The sequence below is a fragment of the Mirounga angustirostris genome, unplaced genomic scaffold (genome assembly GCF_029215605.1).
Source record: "Mirounga angustirostris isolate CCGP_5_RB_7025 unplaced genomic scaffold, mMirAng1.0.hap1 SCAF_6, whole genome shotgun sequence".
Taxonomy (NCBI): domain Eukaryota; kingdom Metazoa; phylum Chordata; class Mammalia; order Carnivora; family Phocidae; genus Mirounga; species Mirounga angustirostris.
The window spans coordinates 35,741,735-35,762,435 of NW_026991714.1; the positions used below are offsets into that span (position 1 = coordinate 35,741,735).

The window sequence follows — 20,701 nt, forward strand, 5'->3', positions numbered from 1 at the left end:
CATCTCTAGGACATAAACTGATAGAACACGGTGAAGGAGATTATAAAATAAATATGCCTTAAATGAGTAAAGAGCTAAAAGAAGTAATAGAAATCATGAGGAAAGAACAAGACAATATGGAAAAGGAGGTAGATTTAAATAATGACCATATGGAACTTCCAGAATGAAAAATAGAGTCATTAAAAATAGAGTCAATGAAAAATATGAATAAGAGGGTAAGGAAAATGGAGGGTGGAATGAAAACGTTAAATATATTTTCTTAAAAGAACTGCAGAATGAAAGACTACAGAAAATGAGAGGCAATGTTTGAAATACTTAGATCATCAGATTGAGAAAACACATGTCCTATGCTGGATTATCAAAATGAATGCACACCTATAAGAGTTACAGTGAGAGGACAAAATCCCAAAGACCAAATGATGGATGTAACCACAGAGAAAATATAAGGGAACAACAATTTATCTAACAGAAGGCTTCTCAACAGTGCTAAAGGCCAGAAGGCAGTGGTATAGTATCTTTAAGGTGCCAAGGTAAATGAACTACCAACTTAGAATATTATCACCACCTAAATTATCACTTAGGGGAGAGGGCAAACTCCAGATATTTTCAGGCAAAGACCAAGAGAGTTTACCACTCATAGATTGTTGCTGGAATAATCACTAAAGCATATACTTTTTTAAGAACGTTGACTATTGTGGACATTACTGCTGTAAACATTGGGGTGCATGTACCCCTTCAGATTCCTACATTTGTATCTTTTGGGCAAATGCCCAGTAGTGCAATTGCTGGATTGTATGGTAGCTCTATTTTCAACTTTTTGAGGAACCTCCATACTGTTTTCCAGAGTGGCTGCACCAGCTTGCATTCCCACCAACAGTGTAGGAGGGTTCCCCTTTCTCCGCATCCCTGCCAACATCTGTCGTTTCCTGACTTGTTAATTTTAGCCATTCTGACTGGTGTGAGGTGGTATCTCATTGAGGTTAGACTGTTGAATCACAGACCTGTACCTCTGAAACAAGTAATACATTATATATTTTTAAAAAATGAAAAAAGATAGCAGAGGGGAAGAATGAAGGGGGGGAAATCAGAGGGGGAGATGAACCATGAGAGACTATGGACTCTGAGAAACAAACTGAGGGTTCTAGAGGTGAGAGGGCTGGGGGGATGGGTTAGCCTGGTGATAGGTATTAAAGAGGACACGTTCTGCATGGAGCACTGGGTGTTATACGCAAACAATGAATCATGGAACACTACATTAAAAACTAATGATGTATGGTGATTAACATAAAAAAAATTTTTTAATAAAAAAATTTTTAAAAAACGTTGAATTCAAAGGAAAAAGTAAGATGGAAGAACTGATGGTGAGCCAAGAGAATGTTAAACACTTAGAGAATTGAAATAAGCAGAGAGAGATCAAGCAGAAAAATACAAGTAAGGATATGGCAGATTTGAGTAACACTTAACAAGTCTGATTTATATATGAGACCTCTACTTAATAAATGTAAGCATATGTAGAACAGTTACAAATGTCAACCATATGCTAAGCCACAAAGGAAGTCTCCACAAATATCAAAAGAATCAATATCATATAAATAAACTTCTTTGACCACATTGCAATGAAATTAGAAATTCATTCAACATATATCTATTGCACACATACTTTGCCAGACATTGTTCTAGTTATTTGGTGTACATTAATGAAAAACAGGAATAAATTTTGACCTGCGTGGAACTTAATTAATTGTGTGTGGGGGGAGAGAGACAATAAACATAATAAATAAATATAATAAGTGTACAGCATACAAGGTTATGAGTATTATGGGGGGGAAAAAGAAACAGGATGAGCAGAATCAAGAATGCTAGTGGGAAAGGATAGGTGTGATTTTATATATATATTTTAAGTTTTTCTTTAGATTCCAGTTAGTTAACATACAGTGTAATACTACTTTCAGGTAATATTACATACAACATCTGGTGCTCATCACAAGTGCCCCCCTGAATTCCCATCACCTGCCCATCCCCCAACCCATCTCCCTTCCGGTAACCCATCAGTTCTCTATAGTTAAGGGTCTGTTTCTTTATTTGCCTCTCTCTCTCTTTTTCCCTTTTACTCATTTGTTTTGTCTCTCACATTCCACACATGAGTGAAGTCATATATTTGTCTTTCTCTGACTGACTTATTTTGCTTAGCATAATTCTCTATCTCCATCCATGTCCTTGCAAATGGTAACATTTCATTCTTTTTTATGGCTGAGTAATATTCCATTATACATATATATTATATATAACGTACACACACACACACGTACATACACACCACATCTTCTTTATCCATTCATCAATCAATGGACACTTGGGCTCTTTCCATAATTTGGCTATTGTAGATAATGCTGTTACAAACATAGGGATACCTGTATCCCTTTGAATTAGAATTCTTGTATTTATTTGTTAAATACATAGTAGTGCAATTGCTGGATCATAGGTTAGTTCTATTTTTAACTTTTTTGGGGCACCTCCATACTGTTATCCAGAGTGGCTGCACCAGCTTGCATTCCCACCAACAGTGCAAGAGGGTTCCCCTTTCTCCACATCCTTGCCAACACCTGTTGTTTCTTGTATTGTTGGTTTTAACCATTCTGACAGGTGTGAAGTGATATCTCATTGTAGTTTTGATTTGCATTTCCCTGATGGTAAGTGACGATGAGCATCTTTTCATGTGTCTGTTGGCCATCTGTATGTCCTCTCTGGAAAAATGTCTGTTCATGTCTTCTGCCTACTTTTAATTGAGTTATTTGGGATTTTTGATGTTGATTTGTTTAAGTTCTTTATATGTTTTGGATACTAACCCTTTATCAGATATGTCATTTGCAAATATCTTCTCCCATTCCATAGGTTGCCTTTTTAGTTTTGTTGTTTCCTTTGCTGTGCAGAAGCTTTTATTTTAACGTAGTCCCAATAATTTATTTTGTATTTTGTTTCCCTTGCCTCAGGAGACCTGTCTAGAAAGAAGTTGCTGCCTGTGTTCTCTTCTAGGATTTTGATGGCTTCACATTTAGGTCTTTCATCCATTTTGAACTGATTTTTATGTATGGTGTAAGAAAGTGGTCCAGTTTCATTCTTTTGCATGTTGCTTCCAGGTTCCCAACACCATTTGTTGAAGAGACATTCTTTTCCCCATTGGGTATTCTTTTCTGTTTTATCATAGATTAATTGACCATATATAATTGTGGGTTCATTTCTGGGTTTTCTATTCTGTTGATCGATGTGTCTATTTTTGTGCCAGTACCATAGTGTTTTGATTACTACAACTTTGTAATATAACTTGAAGTCTAGAATTGTGATGCCTCCAGCTTTATTTTTTCTTTTTCAAGATTGCTTTGGCTATTCGGGGTCCTTTGTGGGTCCATACAAATTTTAGGATAGTTGGTTCTAGCTCTGTGGAAAATGCTGTTGGTATTTTGATAGGAATTGAGTTAAGTATGTTCATTTCCTTTGGTAGTATAGACATTTTAACAATATTTGTTTCTCCGATCCATGAGCAAGGAATGTCTTTCCATTTCTTTGTGTCATCTTCAATTTCTTTCATCAGTGTTTTATAGTTTTCAGAGTACAGAGTACAGCTTTGGTTAGGTTTATTCCTAGGTATCTTACTGTTCTTGTTGTAATCATAAATGGGATTGATATCTTAATTTCTCTTTCTGCTGCTTCATTATTGATGTATAGAAATGCAACAAATTTCTGTACATTGATTTTGTATCCTGCAACTTTACTGAATTCGTGTATCAGTTCTAGCAGTTTTTTTGTAGAGTCTTTCAGGTTTTCTATATATAGTATCAAGTCATCTGCAGGTAGTGAAAGTTTTATTTCTTCCTTACTGATTTGGATGCCTTTTATTTCTTTTTGTTGTCTGATTGCCCTGGGTAGGACTTCCAGTACTGTGTTGAATAAAAGTGGTGAGAATGGACATCCTATCCTGTTTCTGACCATAGAGGAGAAGCTCTCAGTTTTTCCCCATTGAGGGTGATATTAGCTGTGGGTTTTTCATAGATGGATTTTATTATGTTGAAGTATGGTCCCTGTAAAGCTCCTTTGTTGAGGGTTTTTATCATGAATGGATGTTGTACTTTGTCAAGTGCTTTTTCTGAACATATTGAAATGATCATATGGTTCTTACCCTTTCTTTTATTAATTTGATGTATCATGTTGATTGATTTGTAAATATTGAACCACTCTTGCAACCCAGAAATCTCACTTGATTGTGGTGAATAAATTTTTTAATGTATTGTTGCATTCAGTTTGCTAATATTTTCTTGAGAATTTTTGCTCCTCTCTTCATCAGGGACTTTGGCCTGTAGTGCTCTTTTTTAGTAGTGTCTTTATCTGCTTTTGGTATCAGGATAATGCTGGCCTCAGAGAATGAATTTGGAAGTTTTCCTTCCTTTTCTGTTTTTTTTTTTTTTTTGGAATAGTTTGAGAAGAATAGGTATTAACTCTTCTTTAAATGTTTGGTAGAATTTGCCTGTGAGGCCATCTGGTCCTGGGCTTTTGTTTGTTGGGAGTTTTTTGATTACTGATTCATCCCTTTGCTCGTTATCAGTCTCTTCAAGTTTTCTATTTCTTCCTGTTTCAGTTTTTGTTTCTAAGAACTTATCCATTTCTTCTAGGCTGTCCAATTTGTTGGCATATAGTTTTTCACAATATTCTCATAATTGTGTTTCCATGATGTTGGCTGTTATTTCTCCTCTGCTGTTTGTGATTTTATTTATTTGGGTTCTTTCTCTTTTCTTCTTGATAAGTCTGGCTAAAGGTTTATCAATTTTATTCATTTTTTCAAAGAACCAGCTCTTGGTTTCAAAGATCTGTTCTTTTTTTTTTTTTTTAAGATTTTTATTTATTTTTTGACAGACAGCGAGAGAGGGAACACAGGCAGGGGGAGTGGCAGGCAGAGGGAGAGGCAGGCTCCCTGCTGAGCAAGGAGCCCAATGTGGGGCTCGATCCCAGCACCCTGGGATCATGACCCGAGCTGAAGGCAGACGCTAAACGACTGAGCCACCCAGGCGCCCCTCAAAGATCTGTTCTATTTTTAGTTTCTATATCATTTATTTCTGCTTTAATCTTTATTATTTCCCTCCTTCAGCTGGCTTTAGGCTTTGTTTGTTGTTCTTTTTCTGGCTCCTTTAGGTATAAGGTAAGGTTGTTTATTTGAGATTTTTCTTCTTGAGGTAGCCCTCTATTGCTATATACTTCCCTCTTAAGACCGCTTTTGCTGCATTCCAGAAGTTTTGGACCATTGTGTTTTCATTTTCATTTGTTTCCATGTACTTTTTAAATTTCTTCTTTGATTTCCCGGTTGACCCATTCATTGCTTAGTAGCATGTTTAACCTCCATGTATTTGTGGTCTTTCCAGATTATTTTTGTGGTTGCCTTCTAGTTTCATAACGTTGTGGTCAGAAAAGGTGCATGGTGTGACTTCAGACTTTTTGTATTTGCAGAGGCCTGTTCTGTGACCTAATATATGATGTATTCTGGAGAATGTTCCATTTGCACTTGAAAAAAATGTGTATTCTGCAGTTTTAAGATGAAATGTTCTGAATGTATCTTTTTAAGTCCATCTGGTCCAGTGTGTCCATTGTTTTCTTGTTAATTTTCTATTTGATTGATCTGTTCATTGATGTAAGTGGGGTATTAAAGTCCCCTACTGTTACTGCATTATTATCAATTAGTTCCTTTATGTTTGTTATTAATTGTTTTATATATTTGGGTGCTCCCATGCATTGGGTACATAAAGATTTACAATTGTCATATTTTCTTGTTGGATTGTCCCCTTTATAAAATGGTATCTTTGTCTCTTCTTACAGTCTTTGTTTTAAAGTCTGGTTTGTCCAATATGAGTATTTCTGCTGTGGCTTTCTTTTGACATCCATTTGCATGGTAGATGTTTCTCCATCCCCTCACTTTCAATCTGTAGGTGTCTTTAGGTCTAAAATGAGTCTCTTGTAGGCAGCATATAGATGGATCTTGATTTTTTATCCATTCTGACACCCTTTGTCTTTCGATCGGAGCATTTAGTCCATCTACATTCAGAGTAATCATCGATAGATACACATATTTATTGAAATTTTATTATCTGTTTTGTCGTTTCTGGAGATTTTCTCTGATCCTTTCTTATCTTTCATGTTTTGTTGATTTTCTTTAGTGATATATTTGGATTTCTTTTTCTTTATTCTTTACATATTTATTAGTGGTTTTTGATAAATGGTTACCTTTAGGTTTGGATATAACCTCTCCTGCAAATAGCAGTCTATATTAAGTTGATGGTCATTCAAGTTTGAACCCATTTTTCCTCCTCTTCCCCCCATGTTTTAGGTGTATGTTATTATATTTTATATGCTTTTTTGTGTGTGAGTTCCTCGACTGATTTTTACAGAAATACTCATTTTTACTGCTTTTGTGTCTCCTGCCTTTATACTGTCACTTTTGGTTTCAAGGAGGTATAATTTTAAATAAGAGGTAGGATAAAGCTCACTGGGAGTGTAACATGTGAGCAAAAGACTTGGAAGCAAGGAGTAGTTAGCCATGTGCATATCTGGGGAAGGAACATTGCAAACAGATGGAACAGCCAATTCTGAGAGCTCAGAGTATGTGTGTTGTTAAAAGGAATAGCAAGGAGGCCTCTTCAGCTAGAACTTCATGATTAAGGAGTACCATATTAGAAGGTGAGGTAAAAGGGCAATCTCCTACCACTCCCATCCCCTAAATCTGTATATTTGGATACTCAAGTGAACAAACAAAAAAACTTTCTAAATTAACTCTGAGTCAGAAGAAAAAACATAATGGAAATTAGAAATAGTTAGAATCAAACAAATGAAAACACTATTAAATTTGTATGGTGCAGCTATAACAGTAGTAGAGGGAAATGTATAGCCTTGAATGTATTTGTAAGAAGATAAGAAAGAGTGCAAATTCTTCCACCTAAAGAAGTTTGAAATAAAAAATTATCGTAAGAAGAATAGTAAAGAGGTTTAACAAAAAAGTTTTTTTGAAATTAATAGTATAATAGATAAACCCCTGGAAATGTTTATCAGGAAGGAAAAAGAAACAGTATGTTAAATGAAAAGGAGGACATAATCATTAATTCAGTGGAAATTTTATTATTTTTTTTAGAAGACTTTATTTGAGAGAGAGAGAAAGCACACACATAAGTGGGGGGAGGGGCAGAGGGGCAGGGAGAGAATCTCAAGCAGACTCTGTGCTGAGCCCAGAGCCCCATGTGGGGCTCGATCCCACGACCCTGAGATCACGGCCTGAGCCAAAATCAAGAGTCGGGTGCTTAACTGACTGAGCCACCCAGGTGCCCCTCAGTGGAAATTTTAAGACCATAAGGAGAATAACTCTAGGAAAACAAACTTGAAAACTTTTTGCAATGAGCAATTTTCTTGAAAAATACAAATTTCTAAAAAGTGATTTAGGGATCATAGAAAATATGAAAAGACTTATTACCATTAAGAAATTCAATCAGTAGAAAGATTCTCATAAAAGAAAGAAAAAAGAAGATGGTTGAACTTCAGAGGCAAGTTTTACCCAACTTCAGGGAACAAATAACTCTCCCAGGATAATGCCTCTTTGATGAAAAACATATATGTGTATGTATATATGTATATGATTACATATGTATATGTGCATAAGTGTATATATATTTTGCACAATTCAACTTAACAGTGTCTCATTTGGGATTTCTGCATATATGTTTATAAATGAGATTGGCTTATAATTTTCTTATGTTGTTCTTGTCGGTGTCAAAATTATAACAAGTCTCAAAAGAGAAGCTGGGTACTTTTCCTTTGCATCCTCTGATATAGTTTATATGGCATAGGAGAAAAATCTATGAACTTTATAAACCAATCTTACAAGCATATATACAGGAGTGTCAAATTAAATATGTTCCTATTGAACACAGCAAGAAAAATAACGTGCACTTGTGTGCATACACGTATATACTTACATATACATCTTAATCAAAGCAGGAATTTTGCATGACCATTTCTACATGGTACTGTAGTCAAGTATTGATAATATAAAATATTTTGTTTCTGTTTGTTTTACAATTTTCCTTATATCTTAAACTTATCAGTGCATTAAGTTTTCAGTGTTAATATGAGAAAAACTTTGTGAAAGAGAAAGCGAGAGTTTACTACGTCTTCTTTCACTCTCCGTTACCCAACGTGAATGTCAGAGCTGTGCGCCAAGAGTAGAGTAACCGTCCCTTCCGCTGAGCCATTTTTTCCTCCTCCGTGGCTCTTGCAAGGCTGACGACTGCAGAGCCAACCCAGCAAAGAGCATGAGGGAAGTAGTCACAGCGCAGGAGCAGCTCCTCCGTAATGTGGGTGATGGTCCGCACAGAGGGCAAACGACCTAGCACCCACACCTTCCCCTTGTAGCCACAGTCCCAGATTTTGCTTGGGAGACCAGGTTGCCCCTGTGCTTCTGCTGAAGTGACTTTATCCCAAAGCCCCGGAATCCAATCTCGTGGGCCCTAACTCATAAGTTCCGGGGTTTGGCTTGCAGCAGTCAGGGTGCTGTCTCCCTCTTTCCTACAACACTCAGAACTGCTGGAAACGATCTGGCAACTAGGAGGGAAGAGTCTCCCTGAGAATAAAGCCAAACTTGGGGAACACACCCACAAAAATGGACAAGGACAACTCGTTCCTCCTGACCTGGGTTAAGTGTGGATCGGTGAGTACCTGAGGCTGCCTCCTTATTAACTGTTGGATTACAGAAGCCAATACATTCCCTTGGGCTGCTTCAGCTAGTTAAAGCTGGAGATCCTGGCCCTGGCAACTGAAAGGATCCTGAGTCCAACACTACTCTGAAATTTAAGCTCTCCACCCATCCCTAGCTCACTCGTACATTATCCTCTGGGGTTGCTCGGCAGCTCTGCCCCGACTCAAATACAGAATGCTTCTCCTTCACACTGGATTGGGGAGGGAGTGCGGCAAGATCCGGAGCCGTTACGCTGTTCTTGCTTTCTCTTCCCTGAAATTGCCTCTGTTATCGCCTCCTTCCCTAGCCTGAGAGAAGTTGAGCACCTTGGGTTTGGGAAGGGGCCCTGAAGAGGGAAGGTGCTGCAGCAGGTGACTTCCCTCTTGTCACACTGCAGCACCCTCCGCATCCTCGTCGCCCATTTCCAGAAAAGTGTAATGGAAGCGTTTCATGTGTAAATTACATTAAAAACCAGAGAATATCTTCCAGCCACAGTGAAAATAAATTCAACAAACTATTCAAAGTTATAGTAATTACCATTGCACAGCTCAGCAGTTTTACCTTAAAAATACTGAGTCTAAGTGGTTACAAGTAAGGTAGAATCAATTTAGTATTAATAAAAAGCCCAGTACATTTCCTTAATAGGAATTATGTTGTATTTTTAATCTTACGGGTTTTTTCCTCTGTATTTGCAAGTTCCCACCTAATTTTAACCTATTAACTCCATTAAGGACATGTAGTGGGTGTCATAACCACTAATTCTGCTTGTAAACATTATATAGAGTTTACTCATTTCTCTGAAAAATTCAATAGACTTCTTCCTACTTGCACAGAATTGCTTATAATCCTCCACCCTAGGGCAGAGGACTCAGGGGGGAGGAGAGGAAGTATTAAAAAGAAAAAAAAAACTATGTTAGATGGAAAGAAGATACACTTTTACTTTGGGGAGCCTGTGGGACTATTCCTTTAAGTAACCTAATTATGATTGGGATTTGTTTGACTTCGGGTTAATCACCTGCAGTTACTGCAACCTAGGCAAGCCCCAGTTATAAATTAATGAAGGGGTCTGCAGAGAGAGGAGAAATTCCTGAGTATACATCGAATGGAGCAGCATGCCCTGAGGAATGGAGGAAAGATGCCACTGGAGTATAAAGGATCTGTATTTAATTTGCCTTTCCTGCTGTTGGTCTATTTATATAGTTATTCCACACTGTTTCTGTTGTGTTCCACGATCTCCTTGGACTGCCACGCCCATGCCAGCCTCGGAGGGGCCTTACACCGATGGTGGTGGGAAGGCCATGAGATGGGCATTTTTCTAAGGGGCCAAATAAATTCAGAATGGATTCCTTTAGACGATAGTGTTTTTGTGTTTTGTGTTTTTTGTGTTTTGTTTTTCTCTTTAACACTACTATATTTCAGCAGGGCTTCCTGAAATAGAATGTGATCACCAAGGATCTTATCACTCTTGCTTTTTTGTCGAGCTTGGAGACAAGGACATTTTTTGCGGCAGTAAAGTGAGGACAGGAGTTGGCTGTTTTCCTCAGAAGCCCAAGAAAGGCCTTTCCCAGGACTTTCTTGGTACATCACTTTGTTGCTCAAAATTGGCAATATGACCTCTGCGTTAATAAGAAAATATTAGATTCACATGTTATTACCTGACAGTAGGTTAATGTGAAAAATACTGTATTATGAAAAAATGTATTTCACAATATTCTAACAGATGCTGCTAGTATAATAGCCTAATGTAGCAAATGCACCAAATGTGCTTGAGCATGTTTTTGACACTGTTTTCATAAGTGATGATATATCCTAATTGAAACTTACTAAAATTATGTTTTCTCCTCCAACTGTCATGAAAACATACCAAACTATGTGTTTTGTGTACCCATGATTTAGGAATATAAGATATATATTCCTTTTGGCTTTCTCCTCTGTGATTTAGAGTTAGATTTGAAAATATGAGATTTTATCCCTCCGAATACTAGCCCAGTGAGTTATTTCGGTTCCCAGGTATGCATTAATTATCCTTAACCACATATAAAGCCAACTGTAGACTCGAAGATTTGTATAAAACATTTTTAGATTTTTTTTAAATTTGAAAAATCTACATCTAAAATGTTTTAAATCTAAAAACCCATTATAGAAAATAGTGTTATCTTTTTTTGAACTTGTGCAGTTAATTCCCTTAGGAATCTTAAGAGAAAGTTCTAAATATTTATTTTTATCACCATACATTAATTTGTGTATATATTGTGTCCTTGTATTATGTAATTCTTTCATTAAGCCTTTTATCTTTTGAAATCTAACACACATTAGAAAAATATGAAAAACAGGGGCGCCTGGGTGGCTCAGTCGGTTAAGGATCTGCCTTCAGCTCAGGTCATGATCTCAGGGTCCTGGGATCAAGCTCCCTGCTTAGCAGGGAGTCTGCTTCTCCCTCTCCCTTTGCCATTTCCCCTGCTTGTACGTGCGCTCTCTCTCAAATAAATCAATAAAGTATTTTTTTTTTTTAAAGTATGAAAAACAAAAATGTACAACCCATGTAAACTGCAATCCAGGTCAAGAAGTAAACGTTACCAGTACCCCCAGATACCCCCATCATGCCCTTCCCAATCACTGTACCTTCTCTCCTCACCCCTAGAGTTAACCACAATTTTAACTTTTACATTGATCACTTTCTTACTTGCTCCTATTCATGCATTTGAAATACTATGGTTTAGTTTTATCTGGTCTTTGGTTTTTGGTTTTGTTTTTTTTTGTTGTGGTGGTGGTTGCTGTCTTTGAAATTTACATAAATGGAGTTAATACAGCCAAGTATCTTTTTAGGTTCAACATTTTTCACTGGAAGTCATGTTTGTAAATGTAGTTATAATTAGTTTTCATTGCTGTGGAGCGTGTACGGTATCGTTGCTGTATGATATGAACTCACCACAAGTTATTTATCCATTCTGCTGTTTGGGGCCCTTGGGAACAATGCTGCTATGGACATTCTTTCATATGTCTTTTGATACGACATATCACATATTTCTGATGGGTGTATATTTTTTTTGTTTGTTTGTTTTGTTTTTCTTTTTTTGTTTTTTTTTATTCTTATGTTAATCCCCATACATTACATCATTAATTTTAGATGAAGTGTTCCATGATTCATTGTTTGTGCGTAACACCCAGTGCTCCATGCAGAATGTGCCCTCCTCAATACCCACCACCAGGCTAACCCATCCTCCCACCCCCCTCCCCTCTAGAACCCTGTTTGTTTTTCAGAGTCCATCGTCTCTCATGGTTCGTCTACCTCTGATGGGTGTATATTGGCAGGTCATAAGGTATATGTGTTTTTAACATTTTTAAAAGCCATATTTCTTTACCACCAGAGGGCTCTTGCAAGCTCCCATTGCTCTGTGTCCTAGCCACACTATTATTTCAGCCTCTCTGTATAGGGATACCACATGGTTTTCATTTCCATTTCCCTCATTACTAATAAAGTTGAACAACATTTCATATATTTATTGGCTATTCTGTAAAGTTGCTGTTCAAGTGTCTGGCTCTTTTTATACTGTGTTGATTTATAAGTGTTCTTTACGTATTCTGGATTTGAGCTGATCGTGCAGTGTATGTGTTCTAGACCTCTCTCACACCCGGTTGTTTGCCTTTTCACCATCCTGAAAGATTCTGCTGAAGCTCAGAAATGCTTAATTTTAACATTTTCAGATTCACCCAAGATTTCCTTTATGATTCTGTCCTCTTTAGGAAGTCTTTCCCTACCCTGAGATCATGAATATAATCCCATATGTTAACATATGGATTTATCATTTTGCTTTTCATATTTAAATTCAGAATGGACTTTTTGGTATGTTTTGAGGTAGGGGTTAATTTTCATTTATTTCTGGATGGATAATCAATTGTCTTAGCACTATTCATTAAAAAGATGATCCTTTCCCCACTGCTTTGTAGTTCCACCCTTGTTGTAAATTGTCTGTTATGCCTAGGTTAATTTGTGGGCTTTCTATTCTCTTAGTGTATTTTACGTTGTTTTTGTCACATTATCTTAAATAATGTAGCTTTATGATAAATTCTGATACTCGTAGAACAGGGCATTCTACTGTGTTAATTTTTTATTATTTTATTTTATTGTGGTAAGAACATTTAACATGATGTCTACCCTTTAACAAATGTCTAAGCGTACAATACAATATTGTTAATTATAGGCACTACATTGTACAGCAGATTTCTAGAACTTATTTATCTTGGATAACTGTAACTATATACTCGTTGAACAGCAACTCCCCATTTTCCCTACCCCCACCCTTTGGCTACCGACGTTCTGCTCTCTGCTTCTGTGGTTGTGACTATTTTACATATTTCATATAAGTGGAATCATGCAGTATTTGTCTGTGTCTGGCTTATTTCACTCAGCATCAGGTCCCCAGGTTCATCCATGTTGTCACATTTCCTTCTTTTATAAGGCTGAATAATACTGCGTTGTATGTATAGACCGTGAGCACTTCGGGATTAGCTTGTCAGGCTCCATAAAGAAACCTGTTGAGATTTCAACTGTTACTGCATTTCATCTGTAGATCAGTTTAGAGATAATATTACAAAATTGGGCTTTCTGATACATTACAATAGTATATCTGTGTAGCGCTTCTCAGTTTGCTTCTATTCATAGTTTTCTGTGTAGAGGCCTCATGTATCACTTGTACGTTTATTCGTAGATACTTGATATCTTATGCTCTAATATAAATGCTAATTAAAAATTTTCTTTTCAATTTTTATTTTAAGTGGGCTCCACACCCAATGTGGGGCTTGAACTCATGACCCTGAGACCAAGGAGTCGCTCACTCTATCAACTAAGACAGCCAGGCGCCCCTAAATGCTATTTTTGAATAAATTTTATTTTTAGATTTGTCGCTGGTGTATAGCAATGTATGGACTTAAAATTTTTACCTTTGTATACAATTGTAATTCATCTGTGGACTTTAGATTTCTTTTGTACCTAATTACATAATCTGCACCTGAGGACGGTTTTATCTCCTCCCCTCCCAAATCATTATACCTTTTATTGCGTTGCGTTGGCATTGCGTGCGTTGCGTTGCGTTGCGTTTAGTAAGGCTAGGACTTACACTGGCTGGAATCTCCACTACAGTGTTGACTAGAAGTGGTAATAGTTGGTACCATTGTCACATCCCCAGTTTCAAAGGGGAAACATTCAAAAACTTTTCTCTTAAGTATGATGTTACACATTGCTAGATTTGGTTTGCTAATCATTTAATTTAGATTTTTAAATCTAAGTTCATGAAAGAGAAAATTCTGTAATTTTTCTCATAATGTCCTGGTCAGGCTTTCACTTTAAGGTTTTGCTAGATTCTGAAAGTCAACTGGAGAGTTTCCTCTTTCCCTCCTATCTGGAAGGGTTTTCCTAAGACTAGCAGTATTCATTAGAATTCACCAGTGAGGGCACCTGGGTGGCTCAGTCGTTAAGCGTCTGCCTTCGGCTCAGGTCATGATCCCAGGGTCCTGGGATCGAGTCCCACATCGGGCTCCCTGCTCGGCAAGAAGCCTGCTTCTCCCTCTCCCACTCCCCCTGCTTGTGTTCCTGCTCTCGCTATCTCTCTCTGTCAAATAAATAAATAAAATCTTTGAAAAAAAAAAAAAAAAAGAATTCACCAGTGAAGCCTTCTAGCTAAAGGTTTTTAGTTTTGTTTTTTGCTTGTTTTGGAAAGGTTTTTAATTATAAATTCAATCTCTTCAGTAACACTGTTCAGATATTCTATTTCTTCTTGTGTGCATCTTCGTTAGCTGTGGTTTTCTAGGAATCTGTCCATTTCATCAGAATTTCAAATTTATTGGGAAAAAAGTTGTTTTTACTATCCTTTTATGTTTTTGTGGTCTATAGCATATGTGGTGATGTCTCCTTTTTCATTCCTGATTCCTGATATTTGCTAGTCATGCCTTCTCTTTCTTCTTAAATTGGACTCTCTAACATTTACCTATTTTTAGTACTCTTTTCAGATAATTTGTTTTCATTATCATTTAGTTACCATGGGTTATTTCCAAGCATATAGGTATTGTTTTCTTTACTAGGAGATAGTTTTGATTTCTAGCTGATTAAAAGACCTATTCTGAATGATTTCTGCCATTTGAAAATCTTTGCTATTTGCTTCATTTTTATAAATAGTTTTGTAAAAATACCACTACGTGCTTAAGAAGATGTGTATTTCATAGTTGTGGGGTATGCTGTTCTGCATATTACCATTAGGTCAGTTTTGCTTATTGTGATATTCAAATCTTCTACATATTTACTGTGTTTGTCTGTTTGGTCTGTTACTAAAAGAAAGTATGCTAAAGTCATCCCCACTGGTTGTAGATTCGCCTATTTCTCTTTCTAGTTCTGGCAATTTCTGCTTTCTATATTCTGAGCCCATGTTACTAAATACATGCAAATTTGGACCTATTTTGTCTTCCTGGTAAATTGAAAGTTCAAACTGAGTTTATCTCTTCATCTCTAGTAATGGTTATTACTATTAATGGCTAACCTTGACTGATATTAATGTAGCTACAATTTTCTTTTAGTTATTATTTGCACGATAAATAATTTCCCATCCTTTTCAACTTTCTGTTTCTCAGTGTTTTACATTATTGACTTATAAATAGCAGATAGTTTTATTTATTTAATCAGAGTTTACCAATCTTTGTCATTAAAGACACAGTGAAGACATTTACACTTACTGTAATTGAGTCTGAGTCTGTGTTAGTCTTTAAACAACAATTTTTCACGTTCCGAAAATAGTTCATTAACACCTGTGAGTGTAAGAAATTTATCCTCTCTGATTTGTATATAAATGTGTAGGGATTTATGAAACCTTCTCATGTCCTATTATTTCTTTGACTGCTATGTAATGAAAAGAGATCCAGGGACTAAAATACACTAAGAACAACGTTTCTGATTTAGTGTTTTGGGAATTTTGCCGGCAGCTCTTGTCTTTATTGTGATTTACCTAATTCCAATAACACAACATTAACGATGTATCTCTTAATATATCTTTTTCACAAAATACTATAAAGATTTCATTCTTGATTACAGGGCTGTGACTCCCAAATGAGTGTGTCAGAAATGTCCTGTAGTGAAAGTACATCCTCATGTCAGTCTCTTGAACATGGCTCGGTTCCAGAAATTCTCATTGGCCTGCTTTATAATGCCACAACTGGAAGACTATCAGCAGAAGTGATAAAAGGCAGCCACTTCAAAAACTTGGCAGCAAACAGACCACCCAGTGAGTGAAAAAAAATTTTTTTAATGCTTATGTTTTCTGCGCTTACGGGACTCTCAGTGTTAGGGGCCTCAATCCTATCATTTAGTCTTAACCGATCAAAATGAAATGGTATAATCATCAGCCAATCTGTTTCATGTTTTCTATTTCCAGTCATTTGGGAAGTAGAAAAATTTGAAATTCAAAATATTGTAAGGTGACAAGACTTTTAATTTTTCATAGTGTCTGCCGAATAAATTATCCCTATTATAGCCATTATCTTCCAATGCTAGAAAAAGTTACAGAGTTTTTTAAAGTTAGTAATATTCCACAGATATGGTCAAGAATATATATGGCTGTTGGTGTCAACGGAAGAATGATGTGGTGTTTTCTGTCTGCATGCAGTACTATGAACTAATGTTAATAATTCTGTATTTTTTCTCTTTTCTCTGTTAAGATTATTTAAGAAGAAACTGTTTCCTCACATTTTTCCTCCTTTAATATTATAAATTAGTACTGCCAGCGAGTCTTTTCTTAAATGGCTTGGCTTTGCCTTTCCCAGGACAAGTAGAATAAGGAATAGTTTGATATTTCCCCTAGATGCGAGGAGAGGAAAGCAAGATGGGGTACTGTGCCCTGCTCTATATGCCTGTCACACCTCCCTCCTTATCTCTCTTCCTGCTCATGGGGGTGGAGGCAGATTATGGGAGTGCAGAGAGATCGTCGCTCACTAGACCTCCAAAACCGTTTGTCGATATCTGTAGGAATGAGTTGAGAACGTAACAGCTTCTTTATACTTCTCTGAAATCAAAGCTGTTAGTCTCCTAAGCTAAAAAAGTTGAAAGGAAATCTTGAATAGTAATGGCCACCTTAAATTTACTTAAAGATTTCTCACAGACTTGCTTAAAGCCATCTTTTACTCAGAGTCTCAAATAATTATTGGAGGGGAAACTTTTTCCTCCCTTGAATTAAATTAATTCATTTACCTCCAGATGTCTTCAACATTGTCTTTTTAATTCAAGTGAAAAGTCACAAAAATATATTTGGTTTTCCCTAAGTAATATTGGAAACCTTGCTTCTTACAGATATCATGGAATGTATCTATTCCTGAATTAAAAGTCAGAAGGCCAAAATTATGTGTATTCTTCTACCCTTGGATGAGTAACCTAACTCCCCTAAGTCTGTTTCCTCATATGTAAAATTGAGGTTGTGTCTGTCACAGGGTAACTGTGAGACTCAAATCAGATAAAGGTGCATAAAAGAAGGATGGAATTATTATTGTCCCCTTTCTCCTTTCAGAAGGAAGAGTTCAGAGGGAGGAAAGAAGCAATTACTAGAATAAACAGCTTTGGAAGTGTGACCTGGGTTCTCTTTTTTGATACATACTTAAAATGCAAACTCAAATGGTCTGGGAAGTAACTTAAATGAACAAACTTGGCAGGTGAAAGATAAGGAGCATTGGGAGGCAGTGACAAATGCAAGCATGCATACCCTGCCTCGAGACATTCAGAGTCAAAACTTCTGAACACTGTAACAGATAAACAAAATATTATGTGGGGTTACATCCAGCCAGCAGCTCTCAGCTTGCCATTCCTGCTTTAGCTAACAGTTTGATTTTTTGACGTATATTTATCTTGAGATGCTAGAAGCTAGCAGAATGGAATGATATGCTTGCCTTTCTGTCCTTGCTTGTACCCACTCTGATAGAAACAGAGAAACCAGAACTAAAATGAAGAGGAGGGGGAATGGAGGCAGGGTGGATAATAAACAGGTTGAGAGATTAGCATCCACAACTTAGAGTAGGTGTTTTCAGGTTAAAGAGTAAGTTAGAGCAATTTCCATTATTTTAGAATTAGATCTTCAATATCAGGGTGGTTAAGGGTGTTAGCTGGGAGGCAGCTAGTAGGTAAATATAAGTCAACATTAAAATTAATTGTATGTAAATAAAATCTTTAAAAAAATTGTACGGAGTATTTATAAAGTAAAATATAATACAGTTTTATCGGTCTGTCTTATACTGTCTATGTTATAGAAGATTGTGACTCTTCGTATATACCTAGTTCTAGGCCTTGAACTGTGTTATCAACTGAATAATCCAGAGAAACAATCGGAACATTCAAGAGCAAAACTTTTAATAGTCCTATTTTATTTTGTTTAAACTTAATTTTTTTGTATTACATTGAAAGTAATAGAAGTATTTGAAATATTTACTATTGCATGGATAGACTTCAAAACTTAGCATAATAGTAGTCTTACAATGACTTTTATTCAGTCTTTTATATAGTCTGATAATTTGCATGATTCTATGTTCAATGTGCTTTAGACCAAGAGGATATCATTATAAAGATGTTCCCCCTTTAAAACAGTGTACTTTTTGTTTAAGATTACACAAGGACCTTAAAAATTCTCATTCCATGAAATTTACCCAACAACCCTTTTGTTCAACCCCTCTACCTGAATTAAAATGCTAAAGTTTTGTGTTCTTCCAACTCCAGTGAACAGTGTTTCCTCTTTAATTCTAACCTTTGACCCTCTTTCACCCAACAATTGACATCTGGTCATTATTTCTTTTACTGCTTTCCACCCCCTGTTGTCAGATGGACTGTTCTGTTGTCTAAAACACTTGATAGGTGGACAGGTTTATATAATCCGAGGTGAGTTCCTGTAGAGGCTAATTGGATGTTGTCTTTTCATGCAAAAACAAAATACCCTAAAACTTGCCAGCAGGGAAGCTGTCCACCATGTTGGTTTCCAAAAAAATGCACATTTATTATCTGTGGTACTTTAAATAAAACTAACTTAGAATTTATCTCTGATTATGGATGATGGTATTCAGAGTATGTATAAAATAAGCAAAACTTTTTAAATTAAAGGTTTTATTTTTCATGTATTGTATTTTGATTCATACAATAGATATCTCATGAGAAATATTGCAATTTTCATTAAAATTAATTGAAATTTTGATATGAAGTACACATGATGGATCACCATGCTGAAGATCATTTGCATGAGTCTAAAGAACCTGAAAACACAGTTGTTTGAAGAGAGGGTTTATCTCCCAAATAATCAGGCAATGAACTGTTATGTTTCACTTTGTACACTAAACATCACATCCATTTTTTTTGTAATTCATGAAAACAATTAAGAATACCATACTTTAAATTTTACATTAAATTCTGCCAAAAAAAAAAAAGAATCCTGTAGTATTTATTTTAACTATCCAAAAAGCACATTAAATGTACTCTTGCATGAAACCAGGAGAAAGTTTTCCTTGATTTGCTAAACTTTGAGCCCTTAATGCATTTGGCTTCATTTTGGCCCTTTTAAATGTTTTTAAAATATATTTAAAAACCACATCCATGCAGAGATTTTTTTGACATTTCATCCTAAGCTGTTTTGATGTCATCTTTGCATTCTTGTCTTCTTTTTCTCTTTACCATTTGCCTTCATTTCTATTTGTTTGTTTATTCTTATTCTCTGAAAACACAGTGGAATGCTTTACAGTGTTGTGGCTAATTGAGCTTGCTAAGTGTTTATTAATGCTATGATGTCCTGCTTAGTGAAGCTAAATGGGGATGGGGTTGGGTAGGGGTGGTAGTGGGAGGTCAAGGATTGGGGGTGGGAGGGTGGAGGAAGGATTATGAGGTATACCTTTAAATTCTAACTATGACGTAGAAGTAGTGAGGTTGAGATATTATGACCCACAAAAGATTTGCATTCTCTGTACTTGTCACATTCTATAAGCATCAGCATCAAAATGGAATTCGTTGAATTTCCATTAAACATGGTATACACCATATCCTTATAAAGTATAAAGACTTCACGTTCTCAGCAAACATCACAAGAAAGGTGTTTTGAGTTTGTTTCAAATGATATTTGTGGTATGTTTTGTTTTTTTTTTTCTGTAGATACGTATGTTAAATTAACTCTCCTGAATTCCATGGGTCAAGAGATGTCCAAATGCAAGACATCCATCCGCAGAGGGCAGCCTAATCCAGTATACAAGGAAACTTTTGTTTTTCAAGTGGCCCTATTTCAACTTTCTGATGTGACACTCATACTGTCTGTGTATAACAAACGCAGCATGAAAAGAAAAGAGATGATAGGCTGGATTTCTTTAGGTCTGAACAGCTCTGGAGAAGAGGAGCTCAATCACTGGACTGAAATGAAAGAGTCGAAAGGACAGCAAGTGTGCAGATGGCATGCGTTACTAGAGTCATGATGAATAGGGTCACCAAGCAATTACAATCCAAGGCAGCATTATCTCTGATTGCAGCATCACTGTTTTTACCTAGTCACCATTAGAAGAGCTGTTCTTCGAAGCATCATCCTCAACATTCTACCAGAATGCGTTAAGGTCTGCGGAAAGAGCGTCTAATACTGACACAAATGAAGAAAAGATGTGTCTCTGGTAGAGCTTGTTTGGGAAATGAGACACTTGCATCATCATTGTTAACAGTCCTCCAGAGCTTTAAGAACATACTTTTGGTTTGAAGTTAAGTTTACTTTGGCAAAAGAGCCAGTAATTTCATGAAAAAAAAAATCAAAACTATAAGTGATTTTTTTAAATCAGAATTTTTAGTTGCAACACTGTTTTAGGATCACCCTACATGTTAACCAGGAAACACGTATTTTGACTGGCCCATCCCTGGTGTTGGCAATGTTCTTTAAGCTGAAAAAGTAGGTCTCCAGCTCT

The 20,701-nt window shown here is 36.3% G+C and overlaps 1 protein-coding gene across 3 annotated transcripts in view; it reads left to right on the forward strand.

The window, feature by feature from the left end:
• Nucleotides 1-20,434, forward strand: part of SYT14 (synaptotagmin 14) — a 132,719-nt gene extending 112,285 nt beyond the window's left edge. For 2 of the 3 annotated variants that reach the window (XM_045876143.2, XM_045876142.2), the window contains exons 5-6: nucleotides 15,840-16,029; nucleotides 19,914-20,434. In XM_045876143.2, coding sequence (XP_045732099.1) covers nucleotides 15,840-16,029; nucleotides 19,914-20,227 — 504 coding nt within the window. In that variant the 3' untranslated portion in view covers nucleotides 20,228-20,434. Of the gene's footprint in view, nucleotides 1-15,839; nucleotides 16,030-18,602; nucleotides 18,660-19,913 lie in introns of all 3 variants that reach the window. The other variant, XM_045876144.2, reaches the window with a different exon arrangement.
• The last annotated feature ends 267 nt before the right edge of the window (nucleotides 20,435-20,701 follow it).